Source organism: Pantherophis guttatus, chromosome 2, assembly GCF_059756535.1.
Source record: "Pantherophis guttatus breed Tessera chromosome 2, ASM5975653v1, whole genome shotgun sequence".
Classification (NCBI taxonomy): domain Eukaryota; kingdom Metazoa; phylum Chordata; class Lepidosauria; order Squamata; family Colubridae; genus Pantherophis; species Pantherophis guttatus.
In genome coordinates, this window is record NC_142064.1 from 223,979,094 (window position 1) to 224,004,984 (window position 25,891).

At 39.0% G+C, this 25,891-nt stretch overlaps 1 protein-coding gene across 2 annotated transcripts in view; it reads left to right on the top strand.

Annotated features, from left to right (window-relative positions):
- TPRA1 (transmembrane protein adipocyte associated 1) overlaps positions 1 to 25,891 on the top strand; it is a 30,341-nt gene continuing 4,450 nt past the window's right edge. The window contains exons 1-10 of one of the 2 annotated variants that reach the window (XM_034431528.3): positions 1 to 625; positions 11,218 to 11,408; positions 11,518 to 11,650; positions 15,934 to 16,020; positions 16,743 to 16,815; positions 19,225 to 19,304; positions 20,818 to 20,928; positions 21,130 to 21,190; positions 22,060 to 22,162; positions 24,624 to 24,704. In XM_034431528.3, coding sequence (XP_034287419.1) covers positions 11,230 to 11,408; positions 11,518 to 11,650; positions 15,934 to 16,020; positions 16,743 to 16,815; positions 19,225 to 19,304; positions 20,818 to 20,928; positions 21,130 to 21,190; positions 22,060 to 22,162; positions 24,624 to 24,704 — 908 coding nt within the window. In that variant the 5' untranslated portion in view covers positions 1 to 625; positions 11,218 to 11,229. The remainder of the gene's footprint in view (positions 626 to 11,217; positions 11,409 to 11,517; positions 11,651 to 15,933; positions 16,021 to 16,742; positions 16,816 to 19,224; positions 19,305 to 20,817; positions 20,929 to 21,129; positions 21,191 to 22,059; positions 22,163 to 24,623; positions 24,705 to 25,891) is intronic. The other variant, XM_087883729.1, reaches the window with a different exon arrangement.

The following is a 25,891-nucleotide window of genomic DNA, read 5'->3' on the forward strand; positions in this document are numbered from 1 at the left end:
GCTTCTTTTTCATTGGCTCCTTTCGCCCCTTTCGTTTCGCTTTTTGAGCCGGGCTTCTTCTTTGAGGGGCCTCGTGATTGGCTGGCGCGACCCTGGGATTGACGGCTCAGGTCTTCCTCAGCTGGCGAGGTGTGTGTGTGGGGGGGGGGGAGCGAGTTGTGAGCGGAGTCGGGGGGGGGGGGCGAGCGAGGCTGCTCTTCCTCCGCGCGCCGCTCGTCATCCTGGCTGGGAGGCTCGATGGCGCTGCGCCTTCTTTCCACTGCGGGCGCCTGTCTTGTGAGCCACGGCAGGAAGTGGATGGGTCGCCCGGCCGCGGCTTCGCTGCTTTAGCTCCGGCCGGCTTGTCAACGACGCTCCTCCTCCGGGACAGCCTTCCACCCATCCCTCCCTCCCTCCCTCCCATATTCTGGACCTGGGACCTGGGACGGAGCCTTTGCTGTGGCTGCAGGATGGTCGGTGGAGAGCCCCGGGCATGAGCCAGAGAGCCAGCGCCAGCGAAAGCGGGACAGGCCGCCTCCTCCTCCTTCTCCTCCTCCTCCCTCGGGCTGCGAGCGAAGATAACAAGGGAGCTGCGGAGGGCGAGCGTGGCTGACGGCCGGAGGAGAAACGAAGAGCGAAAGGCCAGGTAAGGAGCTCCCGGCTCCTTTTAAAGTGGCCTTAATATCTTAGATGCCCCCATTGCCCGGCCATGGGTGATCCACCCAAGATTTCTCTGGGGGCGGGGGGGAAACTTTGGGGCCGGGAAGGAGAGATCTCTCGTCCAGCCCTGTCTGTTTAAAAGCAAGCAGCAGATCCCCCGGCTTTGAAGAAGGGATTTGTAAAATCCACCCCCGTTTCCCCTCCCGGCACTTCTTGCCTAATCTTGAACCTGGTGACCCTGGTCTGCTTTCCTGGTAATGTTTTTGTGCAAGAAGCAACGGGGATCGTTCGCTGAGTCTTCGGAGAGGGGCGGCATACAAATCGAATTAATAAATAATAAATGTTGAAGATTTCTCGTGTGTGAATGCCCCGTTTCCCCCCCTCCCTCCCCTTTTGATCAATTCCAGGGTTTTTATAGTAATGCCCCACTTGGACCGTTTTATTTCCTTGAGGGATCTTCGGAGAGGTCCGTGCATCGCACCTCTCTTTGAGTTGAAACTCCTGAAATTCCTGAAATAGCATCCTTAGTTGTTGTTGTTCAGTTAAGTCGGGCCTGGCTCTTCACGACCCCATGGACCACACAGCTCCCATGCATGGCCCCGAAATGTTTTGGTGTCAACACCCAACCAAAGGTCCTTTTTACTATCAGGAATCAATCTCTGGCAGGGAAAAATGCCTCTTCTGCAAGAGCCCAATGCTCTTTTTCTGATGTTTATTTTAGACAGAGATAGGTAACTCCTACAGTCATTTAATCTGGCATATGTGGAGTTTTCCAGTCGGTGATTTAAACAATTTCCTCCTCTCTCCACTAACCCATGCTGTGGCATTTTGTGTGTATTCCCTTCTGTAGTTTGGTAACTTCTAGCAACTTCCCATTTATGTTTACAATTGACTTGCTGTTGAATGAGTGTTTTAGAGGTCGTTAGACGAAATATGCTTTTCAACATTGTGGTAAGTTAAAATATAGTTAAAACCCACAATTTAAACTTTTTAATATAATTAAGGCACAAAATCTTATCCTCTGAAATTGTTAGTCGGTTGGGATAATGCTGAGAGTAGCAGTGACTCAACGGAGGTTCTCATTCTACTGTAGGGTCAGTCATAGATCTTTAATTTTGGTTTTGGGCTATACAGATTCCTTTCAGGGCATACAGTGGACTGATAACATTGTAATTGTCCATAGTTGCTTGGGTTTTAGGGTAATATTCAAATGATTAAAAAAGGAATCCTGACTTAATTTTATATGTAAATCACTTCTGCCATATTTTCTGCTTTTTTCCTTCTTTCTTACTACTGTAGTTAGTTATATGAAAGCTTGCCTTCTCTTGTGATTTCCAAACTGGTCACATAACTTTGGTAATATATTATGATGTAATTAATAATGAATTTCTAGTTTTTTTTTCTGCTGTGCAATGCAGGAAAAGTGAAACAATTTTGAGGCTGACTGGAGGAACAGTATTTGGCTGCTTGAGGTTGTTTCTCTTTCATTTCCCCTCTTCCTGCCTCTTTTTTCTGTACATAGAGATTGACTCTGTTGACAGTAAATCTTAACTGATAATAGGAATGTAAAAAGTAAATAAATTTGTTCCCATGATGGATTACCTAACTACCTGCAAGGGACATCTACAAAGCAACCAGCACAGTATTTTCTTTTTAAAGAGTCCCAGAAGGGAGTTGGTCCAACCCATTATTCATTGTGGTTGGTGATTGATCTGTTGTATGCTTTTCTATGTTTTTCTTTATATAGTTTTAAAAGCATTTCAATTAAAAATACAAGTTACTAATAAAAAGAGGGCATGTTGCTGTACTATAGAAATGTTTTCCTTCAAAGAAAAAGTTCTAACCTATTATGTAATAAACTATATGGTGAAAAAAATCTATACTAAACTTGGGTGGGGAAAATCCGTGAAAAACAAAGAAGTTAAAAGAAATAACAACCAAATAAAATTATCCTCAATCTAAATATATAGAAGAAAATCAAGCCATTAGAATGAAAAAAGTTAGATTGTTGAAATGATATAACTTTTCCAATTTCATTGTTACGATTCAATTTTTAAACAGTGAATTATACAGAAAGTTTTCAACTTACGACCACAATTGAGCCCAACATTTTTCTTGCTAAGTGAGGTATTTGTTAAGTGAATTTTGCCACATTTTATATTCTTTTCTTGCCACAGTTGTTGAGTGAATCATTGTACTTGTTAATTTTTTGACAGGGTTAAGTGAATCTAGATTCCCCATTGTCTTTGCTTGTCAAAAGGTCTCAAAAGGTGATCTCATGACTCTGGGACACTGCAACCATCATAAACCGTTCATAAACAGTGAATCAGTTGCCAAGTGTCTGAATTTTGATCACATGATGATGGGGGTGCTACAATAGTTGTAAGCATGAAAAATAGTCATAAGTCACTTTTTCAGTAGTGTTGTAACTTCAGTCACTGAACGAACTGCTGTAAATTGAGACTTCCTGTACCTAGACTGTACAGAAACATATTGTCCAGTCTTACCTTTAATGCATAATTGACTCAAAGGGTACAGGGTGATGATTTTTTTACTTCAGATACGTTCTTCAGATATGGAACACAGATTTGTATAAAGGCTTTATATATTTTGTTTCAGTTTTTAAAATCCTTTCCTAGGAATTCCCCACTGGAATTTGTCTCTTTCATGCTAGCTGCATGTCTGCCTTTCCCCCACCCCCATCAATCTAGCTACCATTATCTCACTGTCCATTTTCCTAGTCAGTTTTTTCCCAGCTGAAAGCAGCATTATTAATGAACCATTTGATGGCCCGAGATCAACTTAAAGAATTTAGGTCAGAGTTGAGCGGTAACCTAGCTTTTCCTTTTGTTTGCACTGTCCACTGTCCAGAAAGAATGTTTAGGGGTTCTGTCTCTCTAATGGTATAACTAGTTCTAAACTGATTGGAAAAAACTCAAGTACTAATCGCCTAGCATGACAGGAAGTGTGATCATTGTGACACTTGCTTTAAATATTAGGAGACTTGCTGGCACAATTTACAGTATGATTAAGTTGTTGACAATGCAACAGAGGTGGTATTCAGCAGGTTCTGACCAGTTCTGGAGAACCGGTAGCGGAAATTTTGAGTAGTTTGGAGAACTCGTAAATACCACTTATGACTGGCCCCGCCCCCATCTATTCTCTGCTTCCCGTGTCCCAGCTGATTGGGAGGAAATGGGGATTTTGCAGTAACCTTCTCCTGGAGTGGAGTGGGAAAGGAGATTTTACAGTATCCTTCTCCTGGAGTGGGGTGGGAATGGAGATTTTACAGTATCCTTCCCTTGCCACGTCCAAGCCGCCCACCAAGCCATGCCATGCCCACAGAACCAGTAGTAAAAAAATTTGAATTCCACCACTGGAATGCAAGTATTGCACTGAAATGGAGCTGTATTATTATTAAGGCAGATCCTTTCAAAAGATAATCACTCAAGACCTTGGCATATACATGCAGAAGGAAAACAAACTCGGGGGGGGGGGATGAACTGAGATACAGGAATCATAGAGTCAAAAAGACCAGATAGGCCATTGAATTTAATTTCCTGCTTAATGCAGAAATCCAAATTAAAGCACTCAAGACAGATGCTGCCTACCCTCTGAGAGCACACATCCAATGAAGCAAATATCACTATTCTGAGTAATTGGTTCCATTGCTGAACTGCTGTTACTTCATGGAAGTGAAATTAATGAGATGCCTAATGCATTGCAAACCTATCAGAAATGCACATTGTGGATGCCGGATTTAATTTATTTTGCATTGTATTACAGTTGCAGTGTGAGTAGCCGTGATATATTTAGGGTATTAAAATAAAGCCAGTAGTATCTCCTAATCTTGGCAATTTTAAGATATGTAGACTTCAGTTCTCAGAATTTCCCAGCAACCATCCTGGAAATTGATGTCTGTATAGGTAATTCTCAATTTAAAACTGTTCATTTAGTGACTGTAGTTACAACAGCACTGAAAAAAGTGACTTATGACCATTTTTCACACACAAACATTGCAGCATCCCCATGGTCACGTGATCAAAATCCAGAAGCTTGGCAACTGGTTCATAGTTATGATGGTTGCAGTGTGCCAGGGTCATATGATCACCTTCTGACAAGCAAAGTCAATGGGAGGGCCAGAAATTTTGGTCGTAAGTCGAGGACTACCTGTACATCTTAAAGCTGCCAAAGTTGAGAAGCACTGAATTTATGCACGACCAGTAAAATATGCATACTGATACAGATTGAAATGCATCTAGAAGTACTTCAAAATTCTTACTGTTGCTTAAACCACAGCAGATGTACTTAGATGATAATCTTCAGATAGAGTACAATTGTCTCTAAAGCAACAAGTTAAATCTTTCAGAAAATGTTATGGTTGCACTCTTAGCAGTCTTTCTATGGGACACTATGAGATTGTTTCCAATAAATTTGTATAAGGTTGTGCAGTCAGTGTAATGAAGCAAGGATCAAAAATTCCAGGTTAGTTGAGCTTCACTCCTATTACTTATGGTTTGTCACACAATCATTCAGATATTCAGACTGGATTTGGCATTTTTATCCACTTATTAAGTCTTTTCCAAGGGCCAGGGATTGTTAAGGGAGGATGATGATTTGTGGTATCGTCGCAGGATGTAAACTGTTCCTAGTAAAGCAGCCTTTTGCAATTGACTGACAGTGATGATGATAATGATGATGATGATTGTTGCTCATTGCACAGTCAGACAGATATTTAGATTTGATTTGGCACTTTTATTCACCCATCAAACCCTTTCTGAGGATCTGAAATAGACAGATATTTGACAGTGTTAAAAATCACTGTCACAAGACATAAGCTGCCCTTAGTAAAGCTGCCTTTGCCAATTGAGTGAAATTGATTTTATCAGTAGTAATGGTATTCAAGCAATGCTCCAGAAATTTGGAATTGCACCCAAGGCACCTATTACTGTTGGTACTATATTGGCTTTCTTCTGCCACATTCATTCTACTTCTATTTGCAGGCCTTTGTATTTTGTGATTTTTCTCCAGTACTTTTCTGGTGTCTCCAGGTAGTGCAACATCCACTATCCAATCTTTTTTGGCTTTTTATTGATAATTGTTAAATCTGTGGTATTTCGTGGCAATATCTGTCTGTTTGAATTCTAAAATCCCAGAGCAATTCAACTTTTTCATTTTTTGTCACTTTGTTTTGTGGTCCCCACCAGTTCTTACTGAACAGATGCTTGTTGTGAGACTGAAAAAGTTAAGTCACATGGGGTTGTCCTTGGATAAAATGAGGAAGTTCCTTTGAGTGAGTGAGATATGAATGTCACGATCAGATAAAAGACTTCTCGTTCTTTTTCAGTATAATATCATGACTGTTTATTTCAAGAATTTATCAGTAAGTTTCCTCTGAAATGGAGTCTGGGATTTTCAGAGGAACATGTTTTGACTTACCAAGAAAATGTGAATCTTTTAACTGTAATTCCAGATGGAGAAAAATACAGAGAATGATGAAACATTTGCCTAAATCGTAAGAAGAAAAATGCATTTGAGACCTATTTCACTCCTTATGTACCACCTTCATTGCTGGCTTACTAATTTCTGTGCCAAATTTAAATTGTTAACCTGAAATATTTCTGGACAGTTTTTATTTATTTATGTTTGTTTCTTTATCAGGAAGCCAGTTTGGTTATAGTGGTTAAAGCAAGAAGATAGGGATCTGAGTTCTAGTCCTACTTTAAGCAGGAAGCCAGCTGGGTGGCCTTCGGCTAATCATTCATTCTCATCCCCAGGAAGCAGGCAAGGACAAACCATTTCCAAAAAACCTTGCCAAGGATGCTCTCAGGGACTTTTCCAGGCAGTCACCAGGAGTCAAGACTGATTCAAAGGCAGCCCCTGGTCTTCAAATGAGTGCCTCAACCCATTGAGAGGAATTGGATTCTGAAATACCAGCAAATTGGACCCTTTCTGTCATGCGCTGTTCATCTTTTTTATTACCCTGGGAAAAGTCTTTCACCTTTTCCCCTACTTGCCACTGTTTTCGGAGTTATGAACAAACCATAAATGAGGAGAAGTAGTTTGTGGTTCAGTGGGCCATGCAAACACATAAAAGATTTTTAAGGGAGCCCTAATAATTTTGCTGTTCCAAAAAACAATTTTATGATCCAGTATTTAAATGACTGTGTTCATTTGCTCTTTTTTATATTGTTGTTTTGCTCTTTTCCCCCCTACTTCAATAATTTGTGATTTTATTATAAATTTGTGATTGCCTTGGGAGACTAGATACCCTAAAATATGGGCTTAATCAATCAAATATGATTCTGATGGCAATTGAAACCTGATTCTTGTATAGTGCTTAGATACTTTATAAGCTGAATATTGTTGACAAAGCGCAACAACATGGAAAGAGTTGTTCTTAACAAGCAATTACTGAAGATAGTTTTAAGTATATCTGAGACAATGGTTTATACATATTCTTGCTGAAGAATGTGCTTTCTTGGAAACTAGACATTACTGTATTTGTCACTTTGATACAAGTGGGTGCATCACTGTCAGATTTGGACTAGTGCTTCACTTAATCAGCAGAAAATACAAAGGAGACATTGAAAATATTACTGAAGGATAAACTGAAGAAAAAGCAGGCAACCATGCTGATTTCTTAGGAAAATGTTTAGATAAAATCAGTAATAAAATAGATTATTAGGCTTAACTAAATATAATTAGCTTATGTAAATAGCCTTTGAGACTCTTAAAAATATGTAGCCTTGATTAATTAATTTTTATTTATGTTGAAGTGCTTCAAGAAAAGGAGAGAGAAGAAATTAGTTTGTAGATGCACAAGAAACAGTAATTCATGAAGCACTTTGTGATCATAAAGGAGTTTTTCTAGAAAAAACACTGACCTAATTTTTAAAGGTAGAAACTAAATTAAATTCTGATCTTTATGTATTTCTTTATATTAAAAATTGGCACTCTACTTTTAACAGGTCTTCAAATAACTGAAATGTAAAAATATTAAATTTCTGATGTTAATCACCTTATAGATTAGTTTGTATATAACTGCATTATTCTATATTATTTATTTAGACGTGGAAACAGTTTGCTTAATTAAAAGTAATTGCTGTTACTTTAGCAGTTGTTTTTCATTTCAAAAAGTGGGGGAGGGAACAGGGAAGGACCTTAGACTTGTAGCGTGGTCAGAAGTCTAATCATTGTAAAGTTGTTTGACAAGTGTGATTATGACCTTGTTTCGGCTGCAAATTCAGGGCAAAGTTTCTTCGTTTAAAACAGCCAAGGGTAAGAGGAATGCCATCGTTAGCTTTATGACTTTGTTACCTACAACTATGGCAACCTCTGTGAATAAAGTACAATTTTAGCAATACGGGAAGCCAGTTTAAAGCCGATGAGTTCACAAGACATAAAAAACAAGCTATGCACGTCTTTATGTCTCCAGGGCCGCCGCTTACCTTTCCATTCCAGAATTGTTATAAGATAAATGTCTTACGTTAATTATAGTCTTCTGGTTCAGATGAAAAAAAAAAATCTAATCACAGCTACTAGCTTGAAGTTGTTGGCTTGTTTTCATACTGAGTGATACCTGTGGCTTTCTGATTCAGCCATAATTAGGGTTCATGATTCCCAAGGGATACTAAGGAAAGGGAGAAGGCTCATTCTATTTAACAACCCAACAAGATGTGTAATATATGTCCAAACTGGCTATTGGTTAAAAATTGTCTGCATCAGCCTTCCAGATCAGGGGTCTCCAACCTTGGCAACTTTAAGCCTGGCGGACTTCAACTCCCAGAATTCCCCAGGCAGCTTTGCTGGCTGGGGAATTCTGGGAGTTGAGGTCTGCCAGGTTTAAAGTTGCCAAGGTTGGAGACACCTGTTCCAAATCATAGTCCAGCATAGTTACCTTGATCAAGGTAACTTGGGCCTTTTTAATGGATTACCTTGTTTCACCTTACTTTATTTTAGTAGGAGTGAAGGTTTATTTTCATCTCCCCAAAGATACTTGCTAATCAACTACAAATACTGCTTTTATTATGCACTTTTTTCACATCTAGATTGCGGCATGAAAAGCCAGAAAACTCCAGAAAACTGGAGTTTATTTGCAGTCTGCAGGTCGCTAAAGACTTAGATTTTCTTTATTGTTGACTGCCCTTCACCTATTTTGTTACAAGGTTAATCCGTGGCAAACGTTTGTTATAGAAGCTTACAGATAGAGACTGGATTCACATATGGTGCTAAGTCATTTCTTTGATTTTCACTTCATGTATCATAAAAGTCACCGTGGTTTGTAAACTAGCATGTCGTGATTCTCACTGTTTGAAGTTTATTCAGTAATTCAGAATATATGAACCAGCCTGAGTCTCTTATTTGAAGAGTTTCTTTTAGTTGACAGAGGTAATGAATGCATGGCTAGGAACAGATTAGGGATATCAGGGCTGTCAAACTGGTGGCCCATGAGCCGGATGCATCACACACAGGACACGCCCACCCCGGCTCTACAAAGGCAAAAAATGTCGTGATATGTCACATGACACGATCGAGTTTAACATCTGTGGGATAGATCATCTAGGAGGAAATCAATCTATATGGTCACTAAGAGACAAAAAGGACTTGATGGCACATAATCAACTGTTTATTTGAAGACGCTTCTCCTTTGTGCACTTTGGGATTTTCTCTGAATTCAATAAGGCATTTTGAATGGACTCCCTTTCCTAGAATTCATAAAGTAGGGCACTTCATAAATGCCAAGCCACTATTTTACAGACGTTATTTATAATCTAAGCTTCTGAAAAAAGCATAAACAGACAACAATTGTTACTTATTAGGATCATTCCAAGAATCATAGTTCTAAAAAGATGGTAAAAACTGAGATACAGAGCAAATGTAGAACATATTTATTTTGCAGCTGTATAATGATAGTGTCATTTAGAAATAGGTGGGGAATTACAGGTAGTCCTCAACTTACAACAATAATTGAGCCCAACATTACTGTTGCTATGTGAAACAGTTGTTAATTAAATCAATGCAGTTAAGTTAGTAACACTACTGTCAGGGCTTCCCCCCCCCCCCAAATTTGCTTGTCAGAATGTTGCAAAAGCTGATCACATGACTCTGGGACACTGCATACATCATAAATATGAGCCAGTTGCTAAGTGCTTGAATTTTAATCATGTGACCATGGGGATGCTGCACCAGTTTAAGTGTGAAAAACAGTCATAAATAAATTTTTTTCTGTGCCATTATAACTTTGAACAGTTGCTAAATGAACTGTTGTAAGTCAAGAACCACCTGTATTTAGATGGAGCTGGCTCACCTGATGGTGCTGAAGAACATCTGCCAGTATTTGTGAACTCTCCTTCACTGGAACAGTTACCTGTCATAGGTGCTTCATTTTAATTTTTTTGCATAGAGTAAAGAGCATCAGGTCAGCCAGGTTATGCCTAAGTGACAACCAATCTATGGTTCCATGACTTAAAGGCATTCCTGACATAATAGCAGTAATCAATTCCAAAGGCTTCAAAAATATCCATAACGACTACAAGTCTGCTGTCTTATGACTATTACATTCTACTTCCCTAAGGCTGGAGAAGGTGAGAAAGCAGTTAAAGCTGTAAAAGCAGTTCATTAAAAATAAATTCAAATTGAAATGAGCACTTAGAGGAATAAAGTGTTCTCTGAATTTTAGAAATCCAAGGCGATAGTTACTTTGGTAATACAGAAATTAAATAGGTCTGATTTGTTTATTTCATTTGTGTAACACTGAATTTGAGATGTGCAGTGTACAACAAAAAATTAAAATAAGTAGCACAGTCACAACATAGGAAATTCAAACAAATAGCATTAATTGTTGCAACGAGCCAGTGACACCATCCAGATACTCAGAAATATCATCTTATGAAGGTCAAATATCTCTATTTTGATGGTTTTTTGAAAGGAAACCAGAATTGATACCAATTTAACCTCTGGAAGAAGGCTGACCATCAAGTGGTGGCCACTAGAGAGAATAAACATCTGGAGAATCCCAACTGATCCTAACTCTTGCCTATCAGGATACCCAGTTGTTGAGAGCTTACTTTCTGGTGCAGTTCTACTTGAGGCCTTGGTTCTACTTAGAATAATAGTCCAGGCTCCAGAGAGTATTTAGGAAGCAAGCTATGCAGAACTTTCAAGATTAAAACCACTATTTTGAATTGTACCCTGAACTTGTTGAAAGCCAATGTGGCACCTGTAACAAAAGGTTTACATGGCTGTAGCAAGTCCAGGTGCCAGCAATCTACCAACTTCATTCTGTACCACTTGCAGTTTCTGAACAGACTTTAAAAATAATATGACGTAGACCAAATTACAGTAATCTGTGAAGGGCATAAGCTTCCTGTTCCAGTCTCACCTGGTCTTGTGCCCATAGCTTTCCCTATGGGGAAGATCTACTAGCCAACACAGTCGTGATTGAGAAAAGTTGATAAATGTTTGGATTAATACAGGATAAAGTTCTGTGTATTTTTTAAAACAAATCCCTCATGTAGGATTGTTTTGAGATTTATTTTATCTGATGAAAACATCCTTTTGGCTCCCTCTCTCCAGAACGGTGGCAGAATGTCAGCATTGGTGACATCAGTACCATTATCTGAGGAGGATAATGCCACTTACTCATCTGCTCCCACGGCAGTGACAACAGCTAACATCCTGACAACACCTTTGTTTTTAAATGCTACCAACAGTACTGTGCCACACAAATGCTTGGTGCTGTTATATGAGGACATAGGCACATCCAGGTGAGATGCTATTATTGATGATTTCTGTTTCATCTTCTGAACAAGGTTCTCTGTATCGCCAGAATTGACATAGCACTATTTGAAAAAGGTATCTTTGTCTTGTTTTTAGAGTTCGTTACTGGGACCTTATGCTATTGGTTCCCAATGTACTTTTCTTTGCATTTCTCCTCTGGAAACTGCCTTCTGCCAGGGCCAAAATCCATGCTACTTCCAGCCCCATTTTTACCACATTCTATATACTGGTAAGTACAAACTTTATTTTCAAAGAACCTGGGGGATCTGAATATATATTCGCTTGGCTCCTTTCAGATTAGTGAAAGGGCTCAGGAGTTGGAAATGTGTGTGGCAACTGTCAGCATTAATTATCTCTCTAAGTAGGATATATCTTTTATTTGGGAATGAGACATTCTTGTGACTTAATCTGATCATTGACCTGCTTGATATTTCTTGTGCTGTTTCTGTGTCTTTTGTGTTTCTGGAAAATCTGACCTTTTAGAAAATAGCAGCTAATCTCCAAAAGGATAAATGGCCTTATTGCCGCTTCTTTAGTTGTTAACTTGATTTGACATGGGCAATCACATTTTGCAATTGAACTTAGTAATACATTATTTGACTTATGCTCTGTCTAGTGCCTGGCATTTGTTAGCTAATGTAATGCTCATTGTTCAAGAAGACAAAAGAGAACACGCCTCTTTTTCTCTTTGACTTACTTTCTCCTTGCAAAATTGTTCTCCCTTTAAATAACTTCAGATATTAACATATTTTTTTAAAAATACAAGTAAGTTTGTAAGTAAATTTATAAGTAAATATAAGTAATCTCTATTTTTCTTTTTTGTTTCCTAATTTCTCTACCTCCGTCCTTCTGCTAGCCGATTTGTGGCAATGCCATCCAGTGTGGCTGGTAGAGAAGGAAGTGGGGAATTATAGGTCAGGAACATGTGGAACGGTGCCTTTCTCTGACCTAGACCAAGAGACACATCAAAACCACGTCAAAACTTGCTTCACTCGCGGCACTTCTGCACATGCGCAGAATCTCTGCCCATGCGCAGAGCGTCTGTGATGACGTCCGCGCGGGTGGGGGGAGCCTCCCCCCTCTGCCACTACTTGTTTGCCCGAACCAGGGCAAACTGGTAGAAACCCACCACTGGTCAAAAACCCTGACTATCAGTGTCATGGTTGCTTACCACTATCTAAATGAGTTGAAAGCTCTGAGAGGAATTGATAAGTCCATGTTTTCTGATGTTCCTTTAGTTGCACAATTTCTACATTGCCACATTTTTAAGGCTATTTCTTGTTAACAGTTGCAAGGAGATTAGAGAGGAATTTAAATGAGAAGAAAAACATCTCCTTATCCTTGCCTTACAACTTCTAATTATTATTCTAAGTGAAAACTCAGTTAACTTTGAAAGATTCTACTTTTTGTGTGATATATAAGTCTGTGAATCTCTCTCTGCCTCTCTCTCTCTCTCTCTCTCTCTCTCTCTCTCTCTCTCTCTCTCTCTGTGTGTGTGTGTGTGTGTGTGTGTGTGTGTGTGTGTGTGTGTTGGGATAACACTTGTATTATTTTGGCATTTGTGATATTCCCATTCCCCAAGCAATTTTATGTTTCCGTTTTGCAGTTTCTTTTCCACTTTTGCATAAAAATTTCTTCTTCAGAAAATAAGGAAGGAAGGGATTTGCTTGCCTCTTGCAGAGAGAGGATGATATTGTATTAGCCTTAGGCACAATGGGGAATGAGGCATGGTTCTGCCAGTGAAACAATCTATAGGGGCAACAGCCATCAAAGGGTGATATTAACAGGAGGCTGGTATTTCAGGTGAGTCATGCTTTTCTTATCTGCATGGCTGTTGTCATGCCTGCTAGGTATGACACAGGTATGGCACATGTTCCAACATAGAATATGTAAAACCTTGATGGTATAAAATTCCACTTAAAATAGAAGAGCAAGGAATAAATTAGGAGTTGTCTTCCTGGAAACACTACAGGATTTTCTTAGTGTTCTTTCTTCTCCATGGAAAAGTTAACCGGTTAGAAGGAACTCAGAAATCATAATTTCTGAACACGGTTTGAAATTCTGTTCACCCAGGAAAACTGGACAAAATTGCATATATGTAGGTTGTCTGGGAGAGGCAATAGTTTAAGAGGCTTGTCCTAATCCCAGAGAAATGGCTTCTTATCCTGTAGGGTAAATTTAGGAGAAGTAGTAGAACTCATTAAGGGAGATCTCAGATAATACCTAACCAAGCAACAGCCATTCCTTTTCCCTCTGCAGTTCTTACACCTACAGTTCTGTCCCTCATTCAGGTTTTCTTATGCTTACCGATCTTGTATTTACTTCTCTCCCGGATCTTTGGGAATTTCTGCTGGGAATTTTTTTTCTGGGAGTGGCTTTCTGATTAACTTCCTCTTTTTAAAATAGATTTATGAAACAGATTTAGTCTGTGTTCTTGCTTTCCAAATGCCCTCTTCTTGGCTTCTTGTAAAGCATTTTTGCCATTTACTTGTTTACTCAGCAAAATATGTGCGCTGCTTTTTTTTTCAGGCTTGCAGTATTTGTTAACTGAGTGTAATAGAAAATTTGGAAGTGCAGCTCTAGTAAAAAGCCACAGGTCAGAATAAGGAAAGGTGTTTGGAATCATATCTTATTTAGACCTTAAAAAGGTCTGAAGCTTAGCTGCAGAACTGAAATGACTTTACGGGACAGAACAAAGACTAAAGAGGCTCAGAAGGAAGCAAAATAGGTAATCTACTGCAGAGTGATAAGAGATTGAAAAACAGGAAATTGAGGCAAACAAAAAGAGAAGTTCTGCGGCAAACTTGTATTGCTTTGGAATTGCAGGGATGCAGTCATTAAACACAATTTATAAACATTGTGTGCAGGATAAATGTATAGTACTGCAGGCTGTAAAAATTATAGTGAGACATTTATGCAAGTTTCTACATTTGAGGTTAGTCAAATGTAACTTATTAGCCTTAACTGCATTTCTGGTCCTATAACATTGGAGGCGTTTATCCTGTAGGGATGGCATTCTGCAAAGGCTGTGAGATTGCCTAGCAATGTAACATTTCAGTAGTGACTGGAATGGAATATCTTAGAGAGAAAGTAGATATATTTTACTGGTGCAGCGTTAGAAAGAATCCTGTAGAGTCAACTTAGGAGAAGTAGTGGGACTCATTATATACTATAAGTATACATTATATACCGGTACTTCCTCATATACTGAGGAAGGTTCATGTCTGTGAATATTGTACAGATGTAACCAACAATTGTCAACATATTCTCTCCATCTCTCTCTCTCTCTCTCTCTCTCGTGTGTGTGTGTGTGTGTGTGTGTGTGTGTGTGTGTGTGTGTGTACATGTATATATGTCTGTCTGTCTGTCTGCCTGTCTTACTAGGAAAGCATATATAGTGGTGTGCTTTGGTGAGTAAGGTTGAGCAAGGAATTTCCCTTAATTGACAGTGCTTTCTGTGACAGGACATTCCTTGTGTATATTCAGGTGTATCTTCATAGCCTGAAGGTCCTAAAGTGGGGTGGATAATTAATTTTCCCAAGGGGCCACATGAGAAATTGGGCTGTTGTGGAGGGCCACTGCCCCCACTACCACCACTGCAGGTCAGGGGCAGCAAAGTGGCCCATAGGCTGTAAAATGTCTGGCCTAAAGAGACTTCCCCAAGTCTCATAACTGTAGATACAAGGCATTTGTTGATTGAGCCACAAGACCTCTGAGATTCTGGTAATAAATGCCCTATAGACACCCTGCTATAAGGGGGGCAAAGTGCCATCACCAAATTGTAACTGGGGGGCTGAAAACTATCCAACATATGGTGACAGAGTGCCAAAACTGAGCTTATAATGGAGACTTTGTTGATTTCCTGGCTCTGACAAATGAAGTAAAAACATTTATCTGTAATCTATCTATTTATAATATATTAGAATTCATATTTCATATTATTATCTCTTGTGTTTTTACCGAAATGTCATGTGAATGTGCCATATGATAAATAATAATAAAATAATGAGACACTGGTGGGATGTAGCAAAGGTCAGGTTAGGTTTGAAAGCAGCCCAATTGCTTGGGAATCATTTACTGTTTATTTTTCCTATTTCTAAATCCTTTTGAATTTTTTTCTTTTAGTAGATGACTTGTGGAGTATATCCAAGCTCAGAAGTTTCTTGATACCTTGTGGGAGTGACTGTTGATATCTACAGTATTTATAGTATTAGAATATAAAGAAGCATCACTGTGCTTTGAAATGTTATTAAGTTTAAAATCAAAGAAGAGAATAAGATAATGAAGTGTCTTAAAAAACTCAGCCATGAGGCATTTCTGTTGTCCTTAATGGAAAAAAAAAAATCTAGTGTAGGTAACTTGATGCTTATTTGTCTATAGCTTTCCCACTTGTAGCAGGACATCCCATTTGTTATTTTCTCTGCTGTCTTAAGTTCTTATTTTTAGAAAGGTAGTCTCTATGTGTTAGCTCTCTACAACACACTTCCTTAATTCCTAGCTATTTTCTTCCAGGTGTTTGTGGTTGCTGTGGTTGGGATTGCTCGGGCTGTTGTCTCCATGACAGTCAGTGCTTCTACTGCTGCTACGGTCACTGACAAGGTGAGATCAGCTTTAATTTTAAAGAGGTAGATCTAGATTTGATCCCTTCCTCACTTTCAGTATTGAATTTAATATTAACTTATAATCAGATACGATAATACAGATGTGCTCAAGTATCTGGCATATACCTCTCAAAGAAAAAGTTGGAAACTTCAGTGAGATTACTATCCTGATATTATTGGAGAGATTCAGAGGTAGTCAAAATATAATCAAGGTACATTGTGGGTAGGAGGGATCCACCCAAAGAGGGCAAATAATAACTAATTTAGAATGAGTTGTTAATGCAACTTATGGCTAAGAGAAACACTTGAAAGGAAGTGTCAAAACATGAAGTGCAAAGCTGAAGTTCATCCTCTTGAGTAATTGAAGCTAGAGAAAAAAGGCAATAAGAATTACTTTTATGTTCTCAAATTGTTGTGGCCAAGGGAACAAAATTTCCTGAGCAATAATTAGGAGTTTATTGCTGCCTGAATAATTTGATAAGAAGCACTTATAGTTGATATATATGTGCAAAAAAGAAATTAGTGTTGATATATTATAGCCGGATCCTACCAATAGTTCTTGTATATCATAGTGATTATTCAAATAAGCAGAAATGTGTATAATGTATTTATTTAAATTGGAGAATTAGTGATTTTTAATGTTCAAATTACTAATGCTGCACATTTACTCTCCCTTTGGCTTGCTGAACTTGGCTCTCTGATCTGTGTTGTTATCTCTAGATCCTGTGGGAAATTACAAGATTCTTCCTTCTGGCCATCGAGCTGAGCATGGTGATTTTGGGCCTTGCATTTGGTAAAAAGTCTTTCTTAGTATTTTTTCCTTTTCTATAAATTAAAATATTAGGTAGTAGTAAAATGCAAAATTAAGCAGTAATTAATTTATACAAGAAGTAGTATTTCAATATAAATATTCCCTGCATTCAAAGAAGAAGTAAATAAGTAGTAGATGACACTCACATAATGAGCCATGGTGGCACAATGTTTAGAATGCAGTATTACAGGCTAACTCTGCCCACTGCCAGGGGTTCGATTTTGACTGGCTCAAGGTTGACTCAGACTTCCATCCTTCTGAGGTCAGTAAAATGAGGACCCAAATTGTTGGGGGCAATATACTTATGTTGTAAATCATTTAGATAATTCTGGAAAGCACTATGGGACAGTATATATGTCTAAAGGCTATTGCTATTCTTTTATTGAATAAAACAGTTTGTTAAGTTATTGATTCTGTTCTAGTATATATCTGCTTAGTACATACTTTTATAAAATCACAAATTTTATTTATTTTTCATTTCTGTACCATTGCCCCTCCTATTCACAACAATACTCTGGGTGTATGTTAGACTAAGAAAGAGCAAAAGGGCCAACATTTAGTGAATTCATGGTTTGAACCAGGCCTCCAAGTACCTGCTCTGAAATTTGAAACAGTGCCCTACTCTGACTGAGAATAAGGCATATGTAGTCTTAAATTTCCTTAAAAGGAAAAACATCTTGCACCCCCCACCCCACTTGCAGCAGTGTCTCCATATATATTGCAAACCTTTTTAAAATTAGCTTTAAGAGTCTTCTTTTCACCAAAATTTGAGCCTGCATCCAGTCTTAAAACAATAATAACAAGCATAGGAATCCACTCCAGGATGACAATATCCAATCGGTAAGGAGGGTTACTATGCAGCTCATATGTTGGGTCACAGCTGGAATAACAATGAATGAAATCATTTTTAAATAAGGCTGAAGAAGCTCCAAATCCTGGTACTGGGCTTTCAAATTATCTAAGACTTGTGATTAAAATACTGGTTCTACAATGTATTATTTCTAAAGATGTGCATAATGTTTCAAATTCAAATCATTTCAGGTTCAAAATGCATTTTACACTTGAAACAGAGTGAGAACTTGTTTTGAGCTTGAAACACTTGCCAAAGGGGGAAACAGTCCATTTTATTCTGAAAACAACAGAATTTCCCCTGAAATGAGGCATTTTGAAACAGAAGAAGCAGAACATTTTAAATCCTAAACAGTTCACACTTGAAAAGTCTTATGCACACCTAAGTATTTCAGATGCTAATTTCATGCCCTCCAATGAGCTGGGCCAAAAAGTTTATCATTTCTAGCTTGAAAATGTATATATTGGGGGTGATGGGCATTGTAGTTCAGCACATCATAAATTACCAGATTGGGGAAGACTATTTCAGAGTAAGGCGTGATAGTTAGACTTATGATGCATATAGGGTTTGACAAAATCTGTATGCAAGTCTAATTTGTACTAGAAGCTACCATCATCGTGTAATGTTACCTGTAGATAGAGGGAGCTAATCCTGTCCCTCCCTTGCGGCTCCCTGTGATTCTGCAGGCAGGTGGAATACAAATAGACTGCTTGTCCCATGGGCTGCTCTCCCAAGACATTTGAATTACTCTGCTTTGATCCTTACCTTTTCATCCTGAGAATAACTTGAGGAAATACTTATTTGGTGTTAGAGAGAGACAGGGTACATTGCACATTCTTTGCACGCACAAATCAATGTTTTCTAGCTTAGTGCAGCTGGATGAAGGATGAGTTGAAGGAGAAAAACCTGACACTCTTTCAAAGTGTGTTGATATAACAATTTTAAGTTTTCAAGCGTGTTGATGTGTAATGCTCATACCTTAACTTTATGCTGCTTATCTCTGCATTAGGCAATGTAAGGAAGAAGCTTGATATATGCAAGACCAATATTGTTGGATTGGTCTGACGGTCCTCTGATCTTCAGTAATGGGCAATCTTGCACTATTTATTTATTTATTTGTAAAATATATTGGCCACCTGTCGAAACATAGGCTTTTAAAAGGGCCAGTATCCCATTCCCTTCTTATGTGATCCTTTCCCTTACCACGGCAGTGCATAAAATAGTCCATATAACAAAAATTTATGAAGATTATTGGGATTGATTCATTATGGGTTTTTCAACCATGGAGTGTTTTAATAAGCTATAATGGCCTGGTTTCCATATAGTGCCAAGCCAGAATGGGTGGATATTCTCATTTTGTGACCCAGCAGGATTACACTGAGTAAACCTACAGGTTTGCAGTTCTGTGACCTGTAAATAGTTAAAATGAATTCTGCATTCTTGGATTTAGAAGTTTAAAAAGCTCTGAGTAGATTGATGTGAAAGGCAGGTACTCTAAGCTGTTCAGGGATTGATTCCAAGTATGATCTTTGTTCAATTAGGTCACCTGGAGAGCAAATCCAGTGTCAAGCGTGTCCTGGCTATCACCACTGTTCTGTCGTTGGCCTACTCGGTGACACAGGTAAGCATCATTAAGGGAGAAACACCTGCCTGTCTAGGTTATGCTCTCAAGGAAAGGCAAGTCTTTGCTGCAAAATTCTAGGAGATGGTATAAAGTAAAATAAAACTGGAAACCACTTAAGATATATTTTGTGACAAGCTGGGAAGGAAATAATCATCTTGAATGTTATTTTGAGTTCAAGAATCCCAAGTTGATAAATTGCACTAAGCCATGGTTTGCTTAATAGTTTATTGACTAAACCACTGGCATATATCATGGTGTACAAATCACACTGGCTGGCTTTGCAGGAAGCACTAACTAAGCTTTCATTACTATATTGCCTTGTCTAATGCTGGTAAGAATAAGGCATCTAACATGCAAACTTTAAGATGTTGAGAGGATTGAGGTAGAAGCCAGTGATTCTCAAGCCAGAGGTAGCAATTGTATAAACATACAATAAGCATTTGATATCTAAGCCATTGTGCATGCTGCCAAGACTTCATTAATTTGTGCAAAGGTCAGGAGAAAGAAGCCAGAAAAAAAGAGCGAGTTAGGACCATCATGGCTCTAAGTGTCATCCTACCCTTCTCATTGATAGCGGACAACCAGTTCTTTCTGCTGGTTTTAACTTGCATAGTTTTTGGTGCTAAATTTTCTGCAAGACTGCATCTGTCCCCTGAGTTAGTCTAACACTTTTGATCATGCCAAGAGAAGCAGCTAGTTGTTCCTCATTTTCAGGTGCTGGGGGCAGGGGTTGGGCAAACTATCGAAGTGTTTTTCCATGATGTGGTTGACTTTCTGAAATTATCTCCCAATAGAGGTCTGGCTATCAGCTTCTGGAAAAAATTAAAAATAGAGCTTTTTGGGAGGACTTTGGGGTTTGGATTCCATATATTATGTTGGGATGTTTTAATGTATTTATAAGCTATTATTGTGCTTTGTTTATTATTGTGAATTATAGAGTGTGTAGTACAATTGTGGTAGGATATAAATCTGGAAACAAAGATACAAGTGAATAAATAGACTGTTTTGTAGGATGTCATTTTCTTTGCCATAAAGATTCTTTTGCAGCCAAACTATGAGATTTCTGTTTGGTATAGAAGAAGCAAATACAGGAGTTGTAAAATCAGGAAATCAGTGACTTCCTGTCAAATCCTGGTCAAGGTTAGGGTTATTTTAAATATATAATGTTACTTAAATTATTGTAGGTGCCATTTTCTTCTACCATAACTATTACGGCTCTTTTTTTAATTTCACCAAGTAACATGGGAGCAATCTAAAGTACATTAATGGAATCTCATTTGTCTCTATCTCTATCCTGGGAATTAAATCCAAAGGCTAACATTGTTCCAGGTACAGCAAATATTTTGAAGCTTCCATATTGCAAAATAGGCTGAGAGACAGTGTGATGGACGGTGTGATGGAAAGCGCTAGCTTTTCAGTGATCAAATTTCATTTCACCAGAATGAAAATAGGAGCATTTTTGTAAACATTTACAGAATGTCCTTTCTCATTACTCCCTATCAATCTTCAGGGAACTCTGGAAATCCGTTATCCCGATGCTCAACTCTCAGCAGAAGATTTTAATATTTATAGCCACGGAGGAAGGCATTTCTGGCTTGCCAGCTCTAGTTTCTTCTTTCTGGTAAGTAGGGAAGTAGACTTTTTTGAGCACCAAAACATTGGCATTTTTCCTGGATAATTAGAGTTGCCTTTTAAAAATCTTATCAATATCTTGTAAATACAACAATATAGTCCCAAATAAAATAAGGCAGGATCTTGGATACTCTCTGTCTGCCATTAACAGCCTCTATACCCATCCATCTGCTGTTTCTCTTCATGATAGGTTTATTCCTTTGTGGTGATGCTTCCCAAAACTCCCTTGAAGGATCGTATTTCTCTGCCATGTAAGTTAACTTTTCTCTCTTCAAGCTAGTCTATTTTGTTCAGTTCTGCAGTGTTAGGATTTCCATAGTTCCCAAAGGCAGGCGGCGGCTGATGCTGCTGTCTTGCATGTCAAACCCAGGCATTTTCTTCTTTAAAGGCCCAGGGAAGTTTACAGGTTTAGCTATAGTAGCACTGTATCTATTCTTCCTTGAGGTAACTGATAACAAAAGCATGCTCCAAATTGGGGAGAGTTATAGAAGTTGGTACTAAGTGCAGTCATCAGCTTACTGGCCTCAGGGCCTTCTGCACTTGAGATAAGATTTTTGCACCTGTTATTTTACCCGGGGGTTGGGGGGGGAACAGGATGGACGGGGGACGGGACCCAAGACCCTTCTTGGGAAAAGCAAATCTTGTAGCACATGAAATCTGCAATAGAGCACCTAATTTGGATGTTCTTTATTTCATACCAGGTAAAATATGTTCTTGGTGAGAGAAGCAGCCATGCCACGGGTGTTTTCAAATGACTCCCCCTTTCCTGCCTTCAATTTTACAGTTTTAAACTGTGGTTACACGTAGCATGAAATATATCATTGTGGTCTTTCTTAACTTTATAATGAGGTTAACCTTCAAGTGCAGTGGAAGAAATGAAATGGATGAGTGCCGTTCAGGATGGCCTTTGAGACCATAATAGGAAGAAGCAGTAGGAGAATGAGCAAATTCAAATTATGTTAAAATTGCATATAATTAGATGGTCCAATCATAAATGGAAAGTGCTGTGAAATTGGCATTTTGTGCTCAAGTGCTTTCAGTGCTGGGTTTCCTGTATTCCTTTTTTTTTTTTTTTAATTCATTCAGTAAATTGTTGTTTCTGTCTCTTGTGTTTTTCCAGCAAGGAAGAGTTTCTATATCTATGCAGGAATTCTTGCTGTGCTCAATTTAGTGCAAGGTATCGGCAGTGCTCTGCTCTGTGCGGGTATCATTGAAGGCTTATGGTAGGTATTCTGAAGTCTGATAGAGCCATAGAACCATCAAATGACTTTTTGGTGGGGACAAACGGTTTCCAGCCAATTTTTTCATCAAAGATTAGCTTTTTCAGTACAGACTCTGAAGTTACTGAGGGACAGCTCTTTTCCCATCCCGGTCGTGCCCTCAGGGGTGGCCCCATGGAGTCTTTTTTCTGCTATTACATATGGAAGCCATCATTTCTGCCCCGGGCCCTTTCCTCCTTTTGATGGGAAGTGAATTCTATTCCACATTAGAGAGTAATCACTGTAGGCTGATTCTTAAATCTCTTTTGTTTCTGTCCTTCTCTTATCTTTGTAAAGGTCAGTGGGAGGAAATCAAGACATTTGGTCCCTGTTGCTTTGAGCACTGCTTTGTTTAAGTAGGCTGAACCAAACAGTGAGTCAAAGATCTTCCCCTTTATTTCACATGCAGGGAGAATATTCTTTGGAGCCTGGAGTAATTCATCTGGTGGCATGCTACTTTCTTGTACTTATAGTTGCCATGGCAAATACATTAATTTTTCATTTTCGTCCTGGGAGCATGTGAGAATCTTCTTGTGGGTTTCTTAGGCCAGGAGCTCCTCCTTCCCTAGTTGAAACTGAGTGACATTGGAGCTGGGCGGCACAGACAGTCAATTTGATCTCAACGTTGTGTGTGTTTGGCCAAACATTTGGCCAGTGCAAATAACAAGGGGGAGACCAGGTTAGGTCACAGAGGAAGGTCTGGTCCACTGAAGAGGAAAAAGAAGAGCAAAAACAGAAACTCCCACAGAAGACCCCTTTTTTCCCCTGTAAAAGAGCTATTTTTCTTATAAAAGAATGATTTACTATTCTTCCTCGTGGATTTGGGAACTGCATTATCAAGTACCCTAAGGAGCACTTCTTATAAGAAGCCTACTTAGCAGACCTTTGTGTAGGTTACACCACTTAACTTCATTCTCCTTCTGAAAATTATATACCACTTAATAAAACTTACTCCAACTGGAAGTGAAATTAGCAACTGCTAACTTCTGTTAAAGTAACAGAAACAAGTTAGCAGAACATGTGCAAAGCGCTGAGAGGCACCATTAAGAGCCACTGTCTGCTTGGCTCAGTCGTATGGAAAATCCGGATTACCACATTCAGTTTATGCCTACCGTAAACACCTTGCTGTCAATATCCTGTACTAGTGATGGATTTAACGAAAGTGACAAATTTAAAGTAGGTGCTAAATGGAGTGGGAAGGGACAGGATTCAGACTTCGTTTTAGTCTCCTACACAAGTAAGGTTGTGAGCATGAATTCACAAACTAAACTTCTCATGGAATATAAACTAGTAAAGGAAAAAGCAAAAGGAACTCCAGACTTTCTTGCCATGACTGTGTTTGATTGTTTAAAACATTTATATAGTCACCCATCTTACAACAAACACTGTTAAAAGCAATGAAAAAAGTGAACTGTGGAAAAATAAATAGTTTTTAACAAATGGCATTTACTGGCACCCAGGAAGCTGCTCCCCTCAGTTACAGCACTTGCACCCTGAGACAGAATCTCTCCAGAGCTTTGCTCTGCTCAACCCATGTTTCCGAAAAAGCCCTAAAAATACAGCTTTTTCCTCAGCCTTGCATTGGGGTGGCAGTAGATTGGGTGCCATAGAGAAGATAGGTTTTTTTTTGGTTCGTTTCAGGTAATTGTGAGTTTATATATATATATTTATTTATTTATTAGTTCGATTTATATGCCGCCCTTCTCTGGAGACTCAGGGCGGCTTACAATGCTTTTAAGCAGTAGCCGTTTTTTTCTATTGGAAATTTTGTAAAGCCCCCCTGAAGTTATTTTTGGAATGGGCAGCCTAGAAATTGGATAAATTAAAAAAAGCTTAGACGACAAAGCTACTTTCAGTAGCCCTAGAGATACACACACTCCTTTGCTTTAAGAGAAACTGGATGTGCTTGTGCTCATTTTGTGGTACAAGAGCAGCATTCATTTATTCCCTAGCAGTTGGGTGTAGATAACCTTACAGCTGGAGAATAATATTGTGATTTGTTTTGAGGATATTTTGATTTGGCAATCGCTGTGCTATGATGTAACAAAAAAAAAAAAGAGAGAGAGAGAGAGAGAGAGACCTGATGGCCCTAGGCATTATTGAGGATAGGTTTAGTGCAGTCATTGAATGATGTTTGTGGCCCCTTTGTCCCCTAGGCTGTGCAAACATTGTGTGATAAAAGACCTTTTTGTGGTGAAACTCTGAAAGTATCCTAGACACTCTGACCTTGACTGCCTGGGGGCCTTTGAAGGAAGAAGCCGGGCCTGGGAACCGTCCCCTCTGAAAGCATATATTTACTAAGCCTTCTTTCTTGGCTTCTCTCTTGTCAAGGAATACAAGTCTTTCCTGAAAACTGAGCCCATGCCATGCATGTTAGCAGTGCAGAAGCAGATGCTAAATGTTTTTGTATTTTATCTGTTCACAGCTGTGTGGATGCCACCACCTTCCTCTACTTCAGCTTTTTTGCTCCACTCATCTATGTGGCATTTCTGAAAAGTTTCTTCGGGTAAGCTTTTTCCATTTATTTTATTATTAGTCCCTTAATCTTGTTTTTTCATGTGGCCAGGGAAGTTTAGACTACAGCAGACAAATAACTTCCTCATTATACAGTAATGGAACTGAAACTTCCAATAACAGTAATGAGAACAGCATTTTAAAAAAGCATATAGGAAATCCTCTATTTTCCACCATAGTTGGGACTAGAATTTCCACTGCTTAATGGAAACATAGTTGTGTGAGTCACATCTGATTTTACAACCTTTTCTGACAGGGTTGTTAAGCAAATCACTGCAGTTGTTAAGTGAATCATACAGTCACCTGGTGCAGTTGTTAAGCGAAACATGCGGTCACCTGGCTTCTCCATTGACTTTGCTTGCTGGAAGCCAGGTGGGGAGGTCACAAAATGGCGATCACATACCAAGATGCTGCAACCATAAACGCATGCCAGGTGGCCAATCACTTAAATTTTAATCATATGACCAAGGGGATGCTGCAGTGGCCATAAGTGTGAGGCCCTGTTATAAGTCACTTTTTTCAGTGCTGTTGTAATTTCGAACTGTTGCTAAATTAATGGTTATAAATTGAGGATCACCTGTATAAATCAATAAGATAATCTCAACATTTAAAATTGTGTAACCATCATTTTTAAGTAACTTTAACAAAAAAATTTTTTAAAAAGCAGAGTAACCTGAAGTGAATCATTTGAACCTATTCTTTATCTAAAAAGTTAGAATATTTTAGTTGGGTTACACTGCAGGGGTGAAATCCAGCAGGTTCTAACAGGTTCTGGAGAACCGGTAGTGGAAATTTTAAGCAATTCGGAGAACCGGCAAATACCACCTCTGGCTGGCCCCAGAAAATGGAGATTTTGCAATATCCTTCCCCCAGGAGTGGGGAAGGAATGGGGATTTTGCAGTATCCTTCCCCTGCCACACCCACCAAGCCACACCAAGCCCACCAAGCCATGCCCACAGAACCAGTAGTAAAAAAATTTGGATTTCACCACTGTTACACTGGAAGTTTTAAGTAGAGATTGGACAACCATTTGTCTGAAATTGAACAGGGTTTCCTGACTGAGCAGGGGGTTGGACTAGAAGACCTCCAAGATCCTTTCCCAACTCTGTTATTGTGTTATATAATTTAATTTACCTCCGAGACCGTCTTCTGCCACCAATAGCCTCCCACCGACCAGTC